Source organism: Acartia tonsa, chromosome 3, assembly GCF_053477335.1.
Source record: "Acartia tonsa isolate MP-2025a chromosome 3, ASM5347733v1, whole genome shotgun sequence".
NCBI classification, from domain to species: Eukaryota; Metazoa; Arthropoda; class Copepoda; order Calanoida; family Acartiidae; genus Acartia; species Acartia tonsa.
The window spans coordinates 46,486,353-46,507,835 of record NC_137262.1 but is presented as its reverse complement, the minus strand read 5'-3'; the positions used below and the strand labels follow the sequence as shown (position 1 = coordinate 46,507,835).

The following is a 21,483-nucleotide window of genomic DNA, read 5'->3' as shown; positions in this document are numbered from 1 at the left end:
TTTTTTTAGCCTAGGTCTTCGTGCCCTTCATCTTCGATAAATGACTATGCTTTGGTTTAGGATAAAAGAAGGGGTTACCAAAAGAGATCGGCTGAAAGGTTGGTAGATATTAAAAAAAAAGTATTTAAACAATAAATTGTTTGTTTTGCTTTTAATAGAAAGTGTGTTATGAATTATCCTTGTTAATAAAATACCTAAATTGCTTTAAAAGTGTGAGTTCCAGCAAATTGAAATTTTTTATATCTTAATTTTTCATTTCTCAAATTTTTTATAATTTTTTGTATTGATGATTTGAGAGATGGATTGGCAGAGGTCCAACCAACAGTTTTTTAATGGTCTTACAATAAAGCTTAAAAACTTTGGGACAGAAAAAGTTAAAGCTTTTAAAATATGATTAAATTGTGAAATGTTTAGTTATTCAAATAAAGTATATTTTTATTAATAAACAACGTAATATTAATATATTAAGATTTTTAAAAAAAATTTTTGAAGAGCAAATTAAGTCATATAAAACCTTGATCTAAAGCCATGTAAATGCTCACAAATCATTGTTGAACAGTTTTGTATAACAACCGAATTTTCATTCTTTTTTTTAATTACTATGGAGCCATACCCAGATTTTGACAATTACAATGTCCGCATTCGTGTGCATACCACTTTTATTACGAGTTATGTAAATTATAAATTTTCATAACTTTGTTTCTTACACTTTGAGAAAAGTAGCTACTTTTTACATATATAGGTAAGTGTTTCTTTGTTGCTATTTATATATCGGCATGTCTATATTTACCAATATATGAATAAGTTCAGATATATAGCCCAGACAACTACCTGGAATCAGTGTTGGGGACCTTTTTCATCTGCTAGCAAATTGCTTTCTGCTTTTTTGGTAGTGACTTAATATGTTAATATTTCCGACGTTATTGGCTGATATTCAAAAATAATTCAATGAAATTATTCAAGCATCTTCAACTGATTTCTTACCACGGATACCTAAAATTTGGTGTAAACTTGAAAAATTAAAATTTTTTTAGTTTTAGAGCTTATTCCAAACAAGGTCAGAAATGTCCATTTTATTTTTTAGAGCACAAACAATCTTATATCATTTATATAAGAATTTTTAATTTATGACTCGTTCTGTTAATAAGTAAATCATTATTATTAAAATTTATAAAAAGTTATAAGTTTGGACGTTCGGACATGTGGAACACGATTAGAGTATCTGCGCTTATAAAATAAAAATTCTAAAAAATTTAAACTTTATACGGTAAATGAAGCTAAAAATAGAAGAAGAATAAAAGTGGTAAATTAACCAACTTGGTATTTAAAACAAAGAAAATTAGAAATCTAAAAATCATTGATTTGTAAAAAAAATATATTCTAGACAAGTTTTGAGGAAAAATATATTGTAAAAATAGTAAAAAAAATAAGAATTATTTAGATACTATTATTTTCATTCTTCTTTTTGAACAAGCATACTTTAATTACAGAAGAGCTGTGATACTTGTAGATATATACTTAAATATCAGGTCAAAATAATCAATAAAATATTTTTATGTCTATCTATATTCTATAGGCCTTATGACCTTTATAAATAAACAAGGACGAGTATACCTACAACAGAAAAATTTATATCATAAAAAGCTTATTGTGTATATTTCAACGCACATTTAGCATATTATTATTGGACTGTCTAAAAGGGAAAGAGGGGCATTTGACAATCACGTCATTACAAAAGAGTAACTTAAAAATTATTTAAAGAATTTAAATAATCATATAACACTTAATTTTTTCCTTAATGGGGTTTGTAGGGGGGTGGAGAGGCCTGCCCTTTTCCTCTCCTGAATGTTCGCACCTTTCTGGAACGATGCAGTATAGAAATAACAAACGTGGTTCAAAAAGCCTTCATACTTATATAATAGCGTCGCCACCTCAAATATTCCGACTTGACCACTTGTAGTATATTGTTTGTTTGTTGTATATGGTTTTGAGGCGTTACTTAAATTATTATGGGCACAATATATTTTCATTGTTTTATTTGTAGCACAGATTTTCTATAATTTACAACGTTGCTTGTCCGTCCACCTTTTAAAATGTATGTTACTTGTACTCTAAAAAAGAAAAATTAGCTAATCATGTATTTACATATGTAAATAACATAAAGAAAAAATAGTAAAGGTTAATACAGTAAGAATATGGAAAATATCTATCTATAAATATTGTTACAGTAATTTATTAAAGATGATTGTGCAGAAATGAGAACGGACAAAGTTACAGAGTAGCTTCGTACAGGAAATGTTATGTATTTTCTTGCTCATTAATTTAAGAAATTTATTTGTTATACTTATAATTTACTCAATATTCAAATTTTCTACTGTGCTATTATTTAGTTTGGATTAGCTTTGTTTGAAATGTAATTGTTCTTGTTGTGAAGGAATTACATGTGTATGATTCAGGATGTGTTATTATCCTGTCATTTGTGGTTATGGATGCCACTATTCTTTACTACAAATATCTCAACTATGTAGACTCGTAGAGTAGCACTGTTACAAATGTGTTGGCATTATTCTATGCACTAAAGTAGTATTTTTTTGTCTAAAGCTAGAGGCTGGGAGCGAAGCAACTAGTTTTTACAATTTAGTTGAGGCTGCAAAACTAGACGTAATGCTTTTTTTTTGTCATGCGAGTAATGTTGAAAGAAATGGGTTATAATAGTTTGGATTTGCATAGACCAATAAACAGGTGCAACTTATGTTTATGCATAGGTAGGACTTCTAAACAAAGTTTGAACAATCAAAAGGTTATTTTTTAGCATTTTATAGGGTAAATTGCTATAAAAACGGGCAATGGTCTGTAATTCCAGGTCCTAGCTTACATATATCAAGGTAGTGGCTGGAAGTAAAAGAAATGTAAAAAAAATATAATAAAAAGGCAATAGTAAAATATTTTGAGAACTATAATATTTACAAGGATGAGTTGATCATGATCAATTTTTAAATAAATTTTCCTGTTTCAAATTTTGAACCGTGCTATTAAAGACTTGAAATAGGCCCAATTCAAACCATATAGGATATGATACAAGTAGTGTTCGATTGGTTCTAACAAAATTTTAGTAAATTTAAAACATTTATTATTGAACAGTTTAAACCTTTAGATACACATTTCTTGGGGGGGGGGGAGGTTAAGTATTTTCCTGGCCTACCTCGCCCTCCCCTAGAGGCTAGGGGTGGGGGTGGAGTAACTATATGTTTCCGGTAAAAAAATAGACATAAACTTTATTCTTTTTTTAGCTTATTTATTAAAACACTTAAACAAAACTAAGAAAAAGAATGATAAAAATACATTTTAATTTTCAAAATTGTTAAATTGGTCTGATAGCTAAACGTTAGCATCCTGTTATTTATTTGATTTTTGGGTTTTTTTTTGTTGTATAAATAGTACATTTTGAACAAAAATATTTAAATAAAGATCCTTTTAGGCCCTTTGTGAAGCTTATTTTCCAAACTAAGGGAGAATTGTGACCATGTTTTTTAGCCGGTGCCTTCGGCACCTCGGGGCTAAAAAACTAGTTTTAATCTTATAATTGTACATTCTATATCCGTGGAAAGCCGTTTATAATACGATGCGAGAAATAACTATTCTTGTTTTAAGGAATGTTTTATTAATGTTAAAAGAAGGGTAAAAATGTAAAAATAATAAACTAACTTTTTACTAATTTTGGAGGGATTTTAATTTGAAGAAAAAAAAATAATAGTTTAGTTGAAAGAATAGTATTAAAAAGAGTAGTAATGCCCCTAAAAATACACATCTCTACATCACATTTTATAGATCTTATTTTAATGCTTTTGATTCTAGTAATCCGTACCACCACAAGATTGTCTTCTGTATAATAGCGATTATTTAGAGTAAGTTCATTTGCCTGCGAATAGAAAATATTTTAAAAACTATTTGTGGTAGGGCACCTCAACCTCTCCAAAAGTAATTATTTCTTCTTTGATAACAAAAATTTATAATTGGCAAATGACATACATGTTTCTTGTTGGGGTTAAATTTATTTCTGATATAGAAAAATCTTCTATAATTCTATCTCCAATTGTCTATTACATAAGAATGTTAGATAAACTAACACCAACTGCGTATTATTCAAAATCTAACCAGCAAGGAGTAAAGACGATCTTTGTTTCAAAACATTTTTTTTTCTCTTACCTTTTCTTAATTTTATATTTTTAAACTTTGCTTTAAAGGATGTTAAAATAAACAATTTTAATAAATGTAAAAAGCTTCGTTAGATAAATAAATATAATTGAATTTTGGAAAATTAACATAAATGATAATAACTTATTATTTGGTCTAGTAAATTTTATAATTTATAGAACATTTTTGGCAAAAAATGATAAATATTTTTAAATTGATATGGCGGAGAATTAATTCTGTTTGACCATAAGCTTTCAAGCGTGTATTATATGTATGAAAACCACCATAAAGATTAGCTTTTGCATTATTTTATTTGTCTTAATCTCATTCAAATTTTTGGTAAGGGTTTTGATGGAAACTTAGCTTTATTGATATGTACAAGTCTGTAGATATTTTATAAAAAAGGTTTTTGATTTGTCGAAGTGTAAGTGCCTTTTCTAAATTAAAATTAGCTGTTTAGAATCTGTGTCATTGTCTAAATATATCAAGTGGTCAATTCCTTTATGATATTCTAAAATTCCAACACGAAAACAACGAGTCTTATCATTTAAAAATCTTTTAGTCTTTTAGAGATTTTCTTATATCACCGTTTACTAGTTTATTTACGGTCTATTCTTGGATTTTTAAGATCAGATATAGAAAGAAAAATAGTCTATTATATTTAATGATTAATGGCTTATTTTCTTCGTTTTTTAAGGGAAATTATGAAACAACAAAAAAAATTACAGTTTTTGTTGAAAAAGTACAGTAAAGTTTAAAATTAAAAACTTAGGTGTCAACATATAAAAATGGTTTTAGCGCATTTTTCTTTAAAAAATGGATTTTCTGTAGTCGACTTTGGGGGGCCAGTACTCCCTCCCTGGTTAAGATATGACCTTCAAACTTTGATATGTTCTAGTACATGTCCCTAATAGTATCTGTATACATTTTTAGCTCTATATCTCAACTTTGAAGTGTTTAGCAGCCATTCTTGCAAAAGGTTGATTATTTGAGCATAAGAAAAATGCGCTAAAACCATTTTTAAATGTTGACACCTAAGTTTTTATTTTTCAACTTTACTGTACTTTTTCAACAAAAACTGTAATTTTTTTTGTTGTTTCATAATTTTCTCTTAAAAAACGAAGAAAATAAGCCATTAATCATTAAATTCTGATAACTATAAGTGGGGTAAAATTGCTTTCAAAAAAGTGCTCATAAAAAAAACACACTGTAGAATGTACAAATATAAGATTAAAACCAGTTTTAAACTGGTTTTAATCTTATGATTGTACATTTTTATATTCGTAGAAAGCTGGATATAATACGATGCTAGACATAGTTTTTTTGTATGGATGAGAACCGGTTCCTATCCACCGAATTCGAATAAATACGAGAAAAAATATTAAAAAATCGTTTAAATAATATTGTTTTTATTTCTTTTTAAACTTTTAGTAGTCTCACTTTTATATGACTTTAATTTAATTGCATAAACAGTGTTTGTTAAATATATTCAGATTGTAAGAAATTTATTTCTGAAAACTATTTTAGAGTAACCGTGAATATCCATCCATGGAGTATCTATGACCAACTAACCAACTTTTTTTTATGAAAAAGTGTTTTTTTTTAGTTCAGTTGACAAAAATCTAAAAAGAACTACACACAAAAAGATCTCTCCGTATAAGAGAAAAAAGTGTATTTATTTTGTTTTTAATTGTATAGGCGGTTTACAGTTCTAATAGAATTATTAAGTATTTCCTTTTTGTAAAATCTGATTGTGTCGATCCTTTTTGGAATGTGGGTCTCATCTGATATCAAAAATGAATACCATAATCAAAACAGTTTTTTTAAAGAAGCGCAGCTACTCTACCATTCTCATATGAGTTTGCTTGTTGGTTTACCAAACATTTTTATAATCGCAGCTTGCCTCTAAGTCGTGTTGTTTGATTGGTAAGTTTTTGTTTAGGAAGCTAGCTATCTTTTAAACGTTTACTTTTCTTCCAGCCAGCTATGTATATATTATTCCATGTTTTTAAAAACAAGACTGCCTAATTAGACGTTGTTTTAGGTTTTTATGGTGAATAAGATGTAGTTTTGAGCTTTTTGATTTTATCTCACCGAAATCTACATTATGATATGGTTTTTGATAGCTATTTATGGTAACGAGTTACGTGAGTTATAGACACTGTTAAAGATATACAACAACAAAATTATATTTGATTTTAAGATAATATTTGGTATTAAACTATTTTTTTCTATTTATATCAAATACATCAAAAGTCAAATGTTACTTTTGTGCTGTTATTGTATCAACATGAGTAAAAAGTTAAATATGTTTACAATTTTAATGGACGTCAATGTCAGATAATTAGTTTCGTTAATGAGACTAATAGACAGACATCATTATACTTTAAAATGTAGATTGACGCTGTATGACAACAAAAATGCTTCTAGGTTGAACAGGGTCTGTTTAAAGTGCAATAGCACTTTTAACAATTAAAGTATGCAGGAATAAGATTGCTACTTGTCCTATTATTTAGAGCTTTAAGAGCGTTTTTAGAAATAGGGACAAAAATTATATAAAAAGGTTTAAGTAATACTTTGATGACTAACCCAACTTAACTGATTTGGTATGTCAAAAAAGCAATTTTTTCATAACCTTTTATCGCTATTCTAATGATGGCATTCTTACTATATTCTTGTGATTATGAAGAGTTGAAAATTTTGGCGTTAAAGAACAATTAGATCAAACATTTATTACGTGGATTATTTCTAGTCTTATAGTGAAAACAGCCACCAGAAAAAAATTCACAAAAAATAAACAGTTTCATATTTAAGTTTCAGAATATATATCAATTGCTTTTGGTTTTATTTTGTTGGGGTAATGATGTTATAAATTAGATAGTATCAGAGGTCTTAATGGACAAGATTGTTTGTTTCATTATCTTAATCACCAACAAATAGAGCGTTTTAAAGTGTTTATTATAACATCAAGGATGCGCGCACCTAAAATCTATTAAAAATGGACACAGTATGCTTATTTTGGCTCAAAAGTAATAGTAGGTAGCAGGGCGGCTTAGGAAAGTTTCATTTTCTTTTAGGTAGCAAGAACACTGTTATTTGATGGAGGCAGGATCATTTATCTTTCAATCTAGATCAACAAAGAAAATCATTTAAATGCCCCCCCCCCCCCCCATCTCCTATCAAATTTAGGTAAACTTTAATTAATCCTCTTCAATTTCTTCATGTCTACATTAAATGATGACAGGAATTGTCATTAGATTAGATTTGTTCCCCGACCTTTAAGTATTTCCTTGATTAAAACTACAGAGATTAGTGACAGATATTCTTTAATGTATATCAATTTTGGTAAAGCGTATGTGCTTTTTGAATCATATTTCTTTTTGTTACTTTTCTTTACGTCGTTTTTGAAAGATACTTTAAAACTTAAAGGTTAACAAGTTCATGTTTAATATTTTATGTCAACTAAAGAACATAAAATAAAAGATACACAATTTAATTTGATAATGTAACATCATAAAAAAAAACTTAAATATTTATCCCTATTCCTTTTAACAAGGTGCACTTCTGCAGTATACTTTGTTTTAAATTATGTTACAGAGTGTTCTTTATATGAAGTAAACATAATTAAAAATTTAATCCTTCCTATTACCTTCAACGCATTTGGACCATATCAAATAGAGCTGTTTTTTCTTCAAGATCTTGCTATTGATTTCTCCTTTTTTTGATTCTTTACATAGGTCCAAGGATTATTTAAGGCTATTTTCTGCCGCATCTAATTAGAAAAAACAGATTAATATTTTTCACCTAAAACTTATAATTCTTATTTCAACAGCAGTAATCTTCTGGATAAGATTAAGCAATTGTGTGATTTGTGTTAAAAACACATGTATCGAAAAAGGTATCAAAAATTAAAAGAACCTTTTGATTAAATCCTATAATTGTTGATTTACATATCCGCGGTAAACTGGCAGTGCCTGCAAATTCATGAATTATAGTTTGTTTACATTGGTTTTAATGTAAATTTTGTTCTTGTATTTAAAAACGTTGGTGGTTTTGAAGAAACTTAAATTGAAATAGTATTTATTATTGCATAACCGCCAGACTAAAAGTTTATTTCTATTGCATTATTGACATTAATTTTGTGTAATCATAATTTCCCCTCATTTTATTATTGAGACATTTTCTTTGTAAATTGGAAAGGAAGACTAAATTGATATTTTATTTGTCTTATAATTTGTTTACTACTTTTAAATGCAAAGCTTTTCTATAATTAAGGTCTATACGTCCACTCGTTCGTCAAACCTAGCTCTTTTCGTTAATTCAGACATGTTAGAATTATCCTATCGATTTCAAACTTTGGATAGTGATTCCTGTAACAATAAGAAGCAAAATAAAATTCATTTGAATATTTTTTTTTCATAAAAGGGCAACAATATGCAACCAACCGACTGGACAAGTCTATAATTTTCATATAGATTTGCTTCATACCAAAAAATACAATTTCTATAATTGGCATTATCAAAAGTCAGAAAAAAATCTTAACATCTCATTTGAGTTCGGAAAAAAAAACTAGGATGAATACATGCTTGGTTTTAAAGTAAGTTTTTTAAGAATTCAAATTTCATAAAAGAAAAAAAATAACCCTAGGCAAAAATAGATTGAATAGATTATTGTAATTGTTTCGTTAGATCTCTAAAACGACTGGCCAGTTAAAATGCTCAATTAACCCATATATATCCCAAACTTGGTGAGTAGAAACTAGACAAGATGTGATCAAGATGTTCCATCTTGATAAAGAAGTTCGGGAAGCTAACAACCGTTGATAGAGATGCTACGCATCTACAAATTTATCCTTCTTTTAAATAATTTGCACAAAGCTGAGGTGGATTCTTAAAAAACTTTTGCCCTACTAAAATCAGTGGGGGAAACTAAAATTTTAGAGGGGATAATTTTGCCTCACTAAAATTTTAGTGGGGCATACTGATTTTAGTGGGGCAAAAGTTTTTTTAAGAATTCACTTCTGCTCTAGAAATTAGCTGGAAATGTATCAAAATCAATTAGATATAATGATATTTTTAATAGAATATGATTATATTCGTAATTGTCTTGTTATAGAAAAGTAATTAAAGAAATGCAATTCTATATTAGGTACTTAATTTTTATTCTTTTATTGATTATATCCAGCAGAATTGTATCTATTAATCTAATCTAATTAAATCTGGGTGTTTGATAATTGTTTCATTAATTCAAAGTTTACAATAAGTAAAAAAGTAGTACTGCAAAATTTAAAACAAACAGTAATTGTTATTGGTAAGAAAATTTTTTATAAAAGATTTGAGACAAAGAGAAAATTTCTCTGTGATACAATCTAGAACTACGTCTGTATGAATGAAGCTTAAGATCTCGGTAACAGAAGCTGGACCGATTAACTAAGCTTTTTAAGGAATATACCTACTTGTCACTTAGCCTTAGGCTATTATTGATTGTTTGATCACCCTTCCCCCTCTGAAAGTATAACCCCTCACATAAAGAAGAATTTCCTATATTTATGAGAGAAAAAAAATGTGATGGGGAACCCCCAATTACCTCATTAACTAAAGAAAATATAGTTTAGGGTCGACATTTTATAAACCTTAATAAACTTTAAAATCAGAATAAACTTATTCTTGTATGTTGCTTTAATTGATTGCATAATATATATTTTTTCTTTTCTCTTCAATTTTAAGCCTATCAGATCTTTTTTTTAAATGAGAAAAATGCACTTTGTCGATCGACTTTTGAATTTAACAATTGTATACTTAAAATCAAACTACCTAACTATTAACAAACTGTAACTATTTTTGTCGTTTCATATTGCTTGCCAGACCGAAAATTAAGAAGTATCTCATTGTGAACTGAGAGTTTGAAAAGTTTACCTTACTGAGAAATGAAGTCCACTTTCTTTTTCTACTTCAAATCCTGTAACTGATTTTTTATATAATATCTTGTAAGTTTTAATTATCAATTAATTATTAAAAGAAATACAATTTGTTTATTAAAACAATTGTCTGTTTCTAAGCTTTGCATGATAAGCCAATAAATTAGCATGGAACTTTTATGTAACTCATATCACATAAAATCTTATAGAATACAAACTGAAACTAAAATAAAGAAAAATAATAATGTAAAGCATAGACTACAATATTTTTAAATTAATCTTTTGGTATTTCTTATTATTGAATCAACTAAAAAGCTTTTTGATTTGGAATATAAAGCTCCTCTTTTAATTACATATCGTTATAATAGCATAATAAAATTTTAAATTCAGAATAATACCGTTAAGGATTTTTAAAAGTAAAAAGAACGCCATAATTGCATATAATTTTGCCCAAAATCATCAATATTCCAACTATTGTACACAATCAACCATTTGATGTCAAAACCTTTTGTCTGGTAGTCCTTACTGGACATGGTAATGATATGTTTTCTCCCAATTCTAATAAAACGTGCCAAGTTTCAGAACAAGAAGAGAATACCAACCAAGTTGAAGCCAATCTCCAACTCATATGACAAAGCATAAACTTAGCTACCAAACCGAATAAGTTAAACGCAATATTGTCAAAGTTTACAACATTTAGCTGGTTAGGCTAAATTGATTCAAGTGATAGATGTGATAAACAATTCAACTTTGCCAAAGAAAAAGCAGTTCAATTCAATACTTTAAACTTAGATTAAAATTATGTTATGAAGTACTTATAAGCTATAATTTGTGAGAATATTAAATAAAGCTAGATTTTCCAAGAATAAATAAATAAAGATTTATCCAATGCTTAATTAAACTCTAGCAAGCTACCAGATGTATTTTGCTTTTCTTATAACAATAGAAACTCAGAGTAAACTGCATAGCCGGCTTATACAAGTACAACTTGATGCGCTACCGTACCCTTACTCCTAGAATCCAAGCTATTAAGCTACAGAGCTGTACTAATCAGTGTCCCAAAATCTAATTCAGCATGTATTATACAACTTAATATTTCTTATCAAGCATCCTTAAAGAGAGGTACAACTATAGAGGTTCCCATGTTCCGGTGTGCTCTAGGGCCTCTAGAGTGTCAACCGGTGCGAGTGTCCCCCTAGGGCCGCGACCAATGGCCACAAATATACTAGCATTCTCTAGGGCCTCTAGAGTGTCATCTAGTTGCAATTGCTTGTACACAAGGTTCTCAATTGCATTTGTGTCGTGCGTTTCAGTCCCTAAAGCTCCAAACGCCTACAGATAGCTGTCCTTTAATCTCTAGTAATTTTACAAGACTTAAAATATTTGTATCTACTATATATGTAATTGCTAACCACGTTGATTCCTAACCCTCAACTAAGAATGATTCTATTTTTGCACTTGAATAATTCCTAATCAAGTTGGAGGAAAGAACTCCACTCTTTACTAACGTTTTCCAAAGGTACTAGGGCTTTCTAACAAGCTTTGATATTAGCAACTACTTTGAATTTCTAAATAAAAAGAAATCATCAAAGTATTTTTGAAGTTACTTTATATTTAGACAATATAGTAGCAAAGGTCCTTTAATAAGTTGTACATGTAGGCTATCATAACCTAATGAATATCAACTATATACATAATCACTAATCACGCTATTCCCTCCGCAGGAATAACTCCGCTCTTTACTAATCGCTTCCAAAGGTACTAGGACTTTCTAACAAGCTTTAAATTAGTAATTATTTTGCTTTCTAAGAAAAAGTCTATTAGATAAAGAATATTTAAATAATAAACATTTACCAAGATAATATAGAGGCAAAGGTCCTTTAGTAAGTTATGATATGCTTATAAGTTAAGTTTTTAAATTAGTTTTACTTTTACTCTTAAACTGCTTAAGTAATGGCAAAATTAATACAAAGACCTAAGTGTTGTAAACACTTCCACGCGAAGATCTCCTATTATTTATTAACTTTTGTGCAATAAAGAACTGTTGTCTCACAACTTCAAGTTCAAATTATTCAATATATACCAAAGTGAAAAATGTACTAAGTGTTTATTGTTTATACTTTATTGTTGATTAAATGTGAGTATCATAGTTTAGTATTGTATTCTAACATAAGTATAATAATGTTTTTTAAGTTATTTTCAATTATTTTATATAAGGTTAAATATGTTTTATGACAGTTAAAACATATCTTTGGATTTGCAAAGTGTAAACCATAAGTTCTTAATAAGAAAGTAAACTTTAAGCTTATAATATTTGATTCTTTAAAATTTTCTTTACACTTAACATGTAATTGTTTGTTATCCAAATACTTTGAAAAATAATCATCAAACTTCATTATGTTTTGTAAATTTACAAGTCCAAAGATATAATAGTTAAACTTAGATAAATTTGCTAAAGATAGATTTTTTAAGCAGCATAAGTATATGATTTTTCAGAACTTAGACTATTTCTCTATGTTTTGAGCTTCATTTGATTTTTACAAGTCCCAACAGGGAACTTGTAAAATTTCTATAAATCTCAATAAGAGTAAAACAGAAATTAAGATAAATGAAAAATTGATACACATAAAAATAAACACCATTCTTATCAAAACTAACAGAATGGTTAAGAAAAGAGATAGTATACAGATAAACACATTAGATAGGTTAAACATTAAGAGATACAGAGGTTAAATAAAAGATTACGAGTGAATGAGTGTGCAAGGCTCATTGAGAACCAAATACTTTGCTGCTCTATTTATACTGAGATCTTAGAATGTTCTAGAATTTAGTTAATGGCATAATCTGATGCAATCCTAGCTTTTTTGTGCAATAAAAAGTATAACAAAAACTTCTACATCAGTTTTTGTCATATAATAAAGAAGATTCTGGAAACTTACACATGATGCAATATTAGCTGTTTATGTATTAAAAAGCATAATAAAAACTTCTACATCAGTTTTTGTCATATAATAAAGAAGATTCTGGAAACTTACACATGATGCAATATTAGCTTTTTATGTATGACAAAAACTTATTCATTGGTTTTTGCTTGTATAATTAAAGTGTTTCTAAGAACATTCTAGTATCTATATACAATTACATAATACAAAATAATGATGAAATTATTGAATCACAGTAAATAACTATACTCTTGTTTCCTACAAAAAGTCTAGAATATTCTAGATATAAAACACAATTATATAACTTTGAATTGTTGTGCAATCCTAGTTTTTGCTCTTGTAAAATTGTAGCAAAAACTGCACTTTCTGTGGGAAACTCAAAATATACTAATACTTGGTTTTTTTTTATTTATTTTAAAACTACAATTCTTTTTATGTTTTTTTTTAAATTTTTTAGAACTTTTTTTATTTAATTTACTGGACGTTAGTCAAATTGATTTTTGTGTATTTTTTAATAAAAGTAAATCATCCTTCCCTCTCTGCATAAAAAACAAAAAAAAATTTTCAATTGACGAGGGTGAAATCATTTTGTCTATGTTTCAAAACAAGGGTAAAAATTAGAGCAGGAGTCAGTCTCAGGATACTTCCACTTGGAAGAGAGACAAAAAGTAAGTTGAATCCTGAGTCACTGAACAAATTTCTGATATTGACCAGAGATAAATCCAGAAACCTATCAACGTTCATTTTTCCCTCCCCTGAGAATTTAGCTCTAATCTTTGAGCGAATCTCGTCCCTTGTATGGGGCATCCAAAAAATGTCCTCAGGGAAATACCCATACAATTTGAGACACTGGGCACTCATGTACCCAGAGTCCACGAGATATAGCTCTTCCCCTTGACTAAGAAGCACATTCAAGTCTCTAGGATTGTCCACTGGTACAATCCCATAGACCTTATCCACGAAGGTACATGAGTCAAGAATTTCCTGATCCTGTGCTCCAAGGCAAATATATTGGGAGCTGGGTATTGTTGTAGGACAACCATACACTTGGATCAGGTTTGTCTTAGTCTCATACAACTTCTGGTAATAACTGCTTCTATAGTGCTGTCTAATTATTAATTGATTACTTTCACTATCTTTAGCATTAGCATTAAAGAAACAATAATGGGGTGGAGGTGGTTGAGCAAAGAGATGGATATACTTCTTAGTCATGCTTTGTAATGCTGGCCTAAACCCCCCGCTACTTATGCTTGCCTGTTGAACTCTATGGATTCCCCAAGTTTCCCTAAACCTACTGAGAAGATTGAGTTCAACATTATTCTCATCAATTCTGAGCATGCAAGGAAGTATAGCTGCTCTTTTTCCAACTGCCCCTGTGAGTACAGCAATTTTATCGTAGTAGAGATTGTGTTTGAACAATGTTTCACTATCTATGTCTGTCAACTTATAATTAAATTTTTGTGTACAAGCTAAATAGGGTGATAGAGCATAACTTGCTTTAAAAATCAATGACGTGTTTGTGATTTCTGACAGTGTTGATTTCTCAGAAAAGGGAAGTGAGAAGTAAAAAGGTGAGTAAAGAGCCCGCCTATTCTGAATCTTTCTTTCAAGAAGATTTTTCTCAGCTGGGGTGGAAAAAGACGTATTACAGCTATCGCTGATGAGGACAGGGAAGGTTTTTCTAATCAATCTTGGACTATCAAACTCCTCTAAAATTTCGAAGTCGTCGAAATCTTCAGCTACCTCATACGAATTTTCACTAACCTCCTTGTTCTCTGACTCTCCCTGACCATTCTCCTTGTTGACAACATGATGACCGTTTGTTGTTACAGGTGTACAGACCTCCATGTCTAAATAAAATATTTTTTTGGTCACCCTGTTGTTAGATAATATGTTCCTTTAGTCTTAAAACAACTTCATTATAGTAAAGTGTTTTTTAGGGTGTTTTCTCCATGATGCCACTTTTAAGAAATTGGCTTATTGACTTCAGTTATGAAAATGATGTGCATGATGAGAAAGTGATGCTTTACACTACACAACCCAATCTATCTGTTAAAGATGCGTTGAATATTAGTGATTCCTCCTATGTTGATTTTTCCTCTGACTACTTTACTACTTTTCCATCTTCCCCTGACATTCCTTTCTTGGAATCTACTTTAGAAAAACCAGCTCTATTACAAGAAACTCTAACCCAGCTTGCTACGCATCTATCTACTGATAACTCAAAGTTACCTTCAGTCACATCTGAGGCTTCAACAACTGCTCCATCCTCTGTATTCTCACCAACCTCATCAGCTTCTTTGCTTTCAGTAGGGTCACCCTTATCCTCAGCAACCACTTTAGAATCTGATGTAGCAACGCTGTCTTCTCCGTTGCCAACGCCCACAACTTCGCCTCCATCATCAAGAATGGTCTCATCTCCGTCCACCACGATGATAACTTCAGGTTCCGGTCTCTCAATTATCTCTATGTCTACCTCCACCTCCTCCTCTCTCCGGGTCTTGGAGGCAGATTCTGAGGAACTTTCTGAGCCTGAAATTCGAAAAGATTTTAGGACCCAAGAAATGGTTTCAACTCCTTTTAAAGAAGTGAAATTGGATCCTCTAACCACTTATCTACCAAAAGTTCCTACCACTAAAATACCTTCTCCTAAACTCAGTGGTAAAGTTACAAATAAGCGAAAACTTAAATCTGGTCCTCAAACCCAGGTTGGAAACTTTTCTACAAAAACTTATAGTTTACCAAATATTCCCAGTTTTACCCCAAAACCGAGTCCTGCCTATAACAAATCTATCCACCGTGATTATGGTTTGGCTGCCAAGAATTCCTATCAGTCAATTTATGAAATAATCAGCAGGTAAATTTTAAAAGAAAAAAATTGTTTACCTATCATTTTTAATAAAATGTATTTTTTTTTATAGCCCAGGTTATTTCTCCATTTTGGTTATTGGTGGTACAATTCTAGTGGCCCTATTTCTTATCCTAATATTACTCGCTTTGCTTGCATTGGGTAAGATTTTATTTTATGCTATTTTATGAAATTAATTTGCAGACTTTTTTATTGGGTGCGAACGATTTTATAGTCCGTTAGTCTATATAGATTATATATATTTATGATACTATTATCAAAAAGATCAAATTTCAATTTTTAAAATGGCTAATATTGATCGCGTGTGTCCAAAAAATTGTAAGAATAAAATGGAAAAAATAAAATTAAACCAATGGATATTATTTTTAGACTTTAATTTGGTTTATTTCGCTTTTGTTATATTTTCTTTTACTTTAATTAAATTTCCTTATTCATAATGTCGTCTTCGTGTATAGGTTTCGCGATTTTCATTTTTCAAACTTCATAATTATCAGCGGCATTCTTAATTTCTATTGCGTATTTACTAGAACGGTTAAATTTAAAAGAAAACTTATTATTTTTGTTGTTAATTGATTTTTTATTCGTAGGTCAAAAGTGTACTAAAAAGATTAAACGGCGTTCCCAGCAGTGTCAAACGGCTAGCTCAAGAGTTCATCGTGCTACCCAGAAAAACCTTGATCCTACCAAATATTTTAATACTACTAATTTTGGCCCCAATTTGTCTACTATCCCTCCTGACTCCGTTGTGAATAATCTGCAAAAATCTTTTTCAATCTAAAGTTTACTTAGTGTTTCTTATTGTTCTTGAGATAAACTAAATTCATACTTTCTATTACAGTTTAGAATTTTCATCTCTTGTGTAACTGAAAAGTACCAACTGCTAATAAGTTTTTTTTTACAGTAGTGTCAACAAAACAATTAAGCCCTGTAAGAACTATAAAAAATTGCCAACCTATGTTTTAACAAGGCGAATCCCCCTATTATACAGTTGTATATTATCCCAAAAAAAAATGTTCTTTAAACACTATTATCTCTCTACTAATATTATCAATGCTTAAACTAATAAACACAAACATCAGTATGGATTATGCTTACCTATATATCTTTACTAATAATGTCAATAGATAAATTAATACCTATAATTATTGAGTTTAGATTTACTTACCTATTACTGTAAAAATTTATAATTTCAGATTTTTTTTACAACAATGAGTATTCCGGATGGAAGTTCCCAGATGATTTTAAATAAGATTAAAACAATTCTCAATTCCCTTCTGCAAGAAGAACGCAATGAGGCTACGACCGATAAGTTATTCCTTGCTGCTGTTGCCCTTGGACTTTTGGCTCTCGGGTAAGTTTATTATTTTATTCTCCCCCTCTATTTCATTACTAGAACCAAAACCCCTTGCTCCCCTTTCCTCTCTTAAATATTTTAATTCTGACATTTGCTTATTTGCATTCTCTGCCCCAAAACTGCGTATGGTTAATATTTTTGGATAACAGCTTTTTAGAAATATCATTTGACCTATTTTTTCACCCTTTTGGATGACATATGTTTTCCATGATAAGTTATGAAGTATGAAATAAACATTACCCAAATAATCAGGATCTATGATCCCACCAGTGCATATTATATTTTTTAAACTTAAACTTGATCGCTCCCTAAGCATAGTAAAATGACTTTCGGGTGCTTTAATTTGGAAACGCAAATCTATTTTGACGCAATTTCTTGGTAAAATCTTTATTAGTCCAGGACTATAAAAGTCCAGACCTACAGATAGCTTTGTAGCCCGGGTAGGCTTTTTGATACTAGCATCCGAAGTAATTACAGCTGTCATTTTTTTTAGAACGGCGGCGGTATTGAGACTATGTTTTAAGAAAAGAAGGCAAAATACTTCCCAACCAGGTAAAGTTTTTTTTTATCTCCTTTCTAATATGTTAATGACAATTATAAAAAATATGAGTATAGTAGTATAGATTATAATTAGATTTTTATTTAGTTTATGGTATTGACAGCTGTTTAAAACCCAATATTCGCTATAAGTTATGTTACAGGGATGTAAGTATTCTTTAATAATCATTTAATATAGTTTAGTTAAAAGTCTTTTTATATTTTAGATCCCGAACGAGATGAGAGCCAAGAACTAGAGTTGCGTCACCATCACCAACAACCCCCTCGGACAAATCAGGCGATAGAAATGATGCCCCAACCCCCTGAGATAAATCTAGAGGTATATCAAATAAGGCTTTTATATCTTCTGAAAGAAATTATTATTTTTACTTTTATAAAAGTCATTCTAAACGTAAATAAACTTTGATATACAGTAGGCTATTTTTATTTGATTGCATAGAATCCCTGCTAATTATTTATAGGTGTATTAAACTAATTATTAGCTACCTAATTCATTAAGTTTTACTTCGCTTCTGTAACTTTAATATACTAAAATTTTATACTAGGTTTTTGGTAATTAAATTTCTTTAATTCAAATGATTTAATTTACTTCCTTCTAATTTACTTTAAACTCATCAAATCTTAAGTACCCTTTCTATAATATATACTGACTTTTTTTTTCTGATCATGTATACTTTCAGATATTATAAACATAAATTCCTACCTAATAAAAAATTTTTATTTATAGACTCGTCTAGCTGCGGAACTGGAACAGTCAAGAAACCCTTTCTTGCTGCCCGTGAATAGAGTAAGAAAAGTTTTCCTTATAAAACAAATCTTAACTACAGTACCTAGCTTACTATATGTGTAATTACAAATTTTATAAAAGTTTTACAGTATTTTAAAATTAAACTTTTCACCTATTAATTTTCTAACAAATTATTTGGTAAAGCTAGTATTGTTTTTAAGTTTTTAAAGTTTTTCATTAAAGTTTTAACTACGTTAAGAAGCATTGCCCTCTGTACTTGCTTAGCTAAACGCATATTAACTTCAATGTATTCAAAAAATGTTGATGACTTATTTAAATCATCAGTTTGCTTATTCTTTCTAATGCAATGTTTACTTTTTTCCTTATTCTTTAAGTTACTAATTTTCTGCATTAATCTTAATCGGGTTTGTTGAATAAGCCATAATAAAACTTCTTCCATGAGTCGTAAATCTATATTGGAAGCTCTAACTATAACTTCATCCCTGCCCCTTGAATTAGAGGAGTTATTTCTAACTATAAGTTTATAGTTCTTTAGTTTGCACATCTTAAAGTTTTTTTTACTAAAAAAAATTATTTCCTTATTACAATAAATGAATGCTAATCAATTTTAAATTTTGTTTCAGATGGTTCCAAACCCCAACATACATAACTGGTAAAAACTGCTTTCGGACCCACCTTTTCGGACTTTCAACTTTTGGACTCAATCTGTGATGAAAATTGTGATATACAAATTCAAAATTCTTTAAATTTCAATATACATAACTGGTAAAAAAAACTCTGCTTTCGGACTTTTTTTTTATTCGGACTTTCAACTTTTGGATTTAATCTGTGATAAAAATTGTGATAAAAATATACAAATTCAAAATTCTCTAAATTTCACCACCAAAAATCTCATAAACTTAGTGAAAAAAAAAAATTTCTTAAATCAAAAGAAATTCTTCTTAAATTGTAACTACTCTAAATTTCACCACCAAAAATCTCATAAAATTAGTGAAAAAAAAAAGTTTTTTAAATCAAAAGAAATTCTTCATAAATTGTAACTAAACATTTCGGTTTAAAGTTTCTGGCTTAAGTGATAAATATTATTTTTTTTTAACTACCTCAATAATTCAAACATAATAAACTACCTCGTGTCTTTTCGTGATATTAAGTAAACTAAGATCTCAAAGTTTAAATACCTATTATTCTATTTTCTTATATAATTTGGCATGTATAATAAAGATTTCAAAATTTCAAAATTCCTCCATCAAATTCTTATAAAAACAGTGATAAAATTATAAACTAATTCAATTACTATGTAATTTATGAATAATGTTTTGTTTTAAAGTTTTTGGCCTAAATAATAACTATATTTTTTTTCCTCAGAAAATTCAATTTTGATAAACTACCTTATATATTCTTTACTCAAATTTATACTTTAAAAATTGTAAATAACCTTTTGTTTTAAACTTAAACTAAATCTTTCAAAAATTGTAAATAATATTCAAACTTAACTTAAGTACAGTGTTGTTTTTAAAACGTGATTCTTCTTAACAAATATTTAACCTCCTCAGTGGTAAAAACTTATTATTTTTTTTTAAATTAACGCAAAACTTATAACTAAATGTTTCGGTTCAAGCTTTCGATATAAATTTTAAGTTCCTTTTAAATTTAAAATTTCAATCATACAAAAATTGTTAATTATGTAATAATCTTTTAATATACATCTTGTTTATAGGAAAAGTCCTAGTCTAGATAATTAAAGAATTAAGTTAAACCTGCTAATTGGATAAATATGTTTATAAAATCTTGCTTCTTGATAAAATTTTCCCGCTATAATTATTCAAGATCTTTTTTCTGTACTTCAATTCTATTTTAATTACCTTTTTATATCCTAATATATCTTAAACTAATCTTAATCTAACAAACTCAATATATAAAGTCTTATTCCAATAAACTTAATTAAACTTTCTTTTGGGAAGGCATTTAAGTTCAAACTAATATTTCTCTTACACTAGAATTTAGTTTTTAAAGTATTGTCCTCTCTCTTCCTTGTAGCATTTGTTAAGATCTTTACAACCTAGGTGTATTCAATCTTAAGTAGGTGTAGATATTCTACTACAGCTAATCAATTTAATGATTATTATATAGTTGATTTTCATTTTCGAGATATGTGAACAATTTTATTTAACTAAAGGTCTTTACATCCTGGTGTATTTAACCTATAGATAAATGTCATTCTTTTTGTTAGGTATTCTTTTTGCCATTTTTAGAGGGAATATACTTGGGTTCCAAAATTGTACTGCTTAAAGAAACACTAGAATTTATACTTTCATTGCCTCAACATATAAGAGTTTAATTAAGATGCTTAAAGGTCCTCTATATATATCTATTTATTTAAAGTTTAAAATTTTACTTTAATAATTACTTAGAAAAAATTCTTTTTATGTTTTCAACTGAAACTCAACAGTTATTATATTTGGAAAGAAAAACTGGCTTTGTTAAATTTAAATGAAATAAACTTTCCTATATTGCTCTTTAATTTGTTTAAGATCATAGGGAATATTACATTAAAATATTTTTCTAATTTTACTTAGGAATCTACAATTTCAAACGTAAATCTAAAATCTTTTAATTAGGAGAAAAATTAAAGGAATTTTTAATAATCTTTCAAAAAAATTCACTATGTAAAATTATGACAAAACTTAAGGCAATAGTTCTACAATTTTGTATTACATATATCTAGTTCTAGACTCCTTCCTAAAACATAAGATCCTATCTAATGTAAGCTATATACTCTATCTTATAAAATTTATTGAAAATTTAAATGATATTATAAAATAAAGCCTACCAAAAATTCTCTTCATTCTTTAATCACTTAAAGTTTTATGTTTCACCGACAAAAGTTTGTTGTAGACATAA

General features: G+C 28.8%; 3 protein-coding genes across 3 annotated transcripts in view; 2 read left to right on the top strand and 1 right to left on the bottom strand.

The window, feature by feature from the left end:
• Positions 1 to 21,483, top strand: part of LOC145314352 (uncharacterized) — a 60,695-nt gene that overhangs the window by 2,048 nt on the left and 37,164 nt on the right. The gene's annotated exons all lie outside the window — the stretch shown is intronic.
• LOC145312929 (uncharacterized) lies at positions 13,618 to 16,774 on the bottom strand. Its single transcript, XM_080152137.1, has 3 exons — positions 16,759 to 16,774; positions 15,286 to 15,663; positions 13,618 to 14,903 (listed from the first exon to the last, which is right to left on the bottom strand). The coding sequence occupies exons 1-3, from the start codon at positions 16,772 to 16,774 to the stop codon at positions 13,618 to 13,620; spliced, it is 1,680 nt and encodes a 559-aa protein (XP_080008263.1).
• Positions 16,932 to 19,360, top strand: LOC145315280 (uncharacterized). The gene is made up of 5 exons (XM_080155305.1): positions 16,932 to 17,273; positions 17,770 to 17,828; positions 18,041 to 18,153; positions 18,562 to 18,621; positions 19,206 to 19,360. The coding sequence occupies exons 1-5, from the start codon at positions 17,131 to 17,133 to the stop codon at positions 19,236 to 19,238; spliced, it is 408 nt and encodes a 135-aa protein (XP_080011431.1). The 5' UTR covers positions 16,932 to 17,130; the 3' UTR covers positions 19,239 to 19,360.

Excerpts from the sequence above, each read along its gene's own strand:
- LOC145312929 (XM_080152137.1), bottom strand. Across the intron at positions 14,904-15,285 it reads AGCCTCAGATGTGACTGAAG|ACATGGAGGTCTGTACACCT; the intron begins GTAACTTTGAGT and ends TATTTTATTTAG.
- LOC145315280 (XM_080155305.1), top strand. The coding sequence starts at position 17,131 with ATGAGTATTCCGGATGGAAGTTCCCAGATGATTTTAAATAAGATTAAA. Across the intron at positions 18,154-18,561 it reads CCCCTGAGATAAATCTAGAG|ACTCGTCTAGCTGCGGAACT; the intron begins GTATATCAAATA and ends TTTTATTTATAG. Across the intron at positions 18,622-19,205 it reads TCTTGCTGCCCGTGAATAGA|ATGGTTCCAAACCCCAACAT; the intron begins GTAAGAAAAGTT and ends ATTTTGTTTCAG.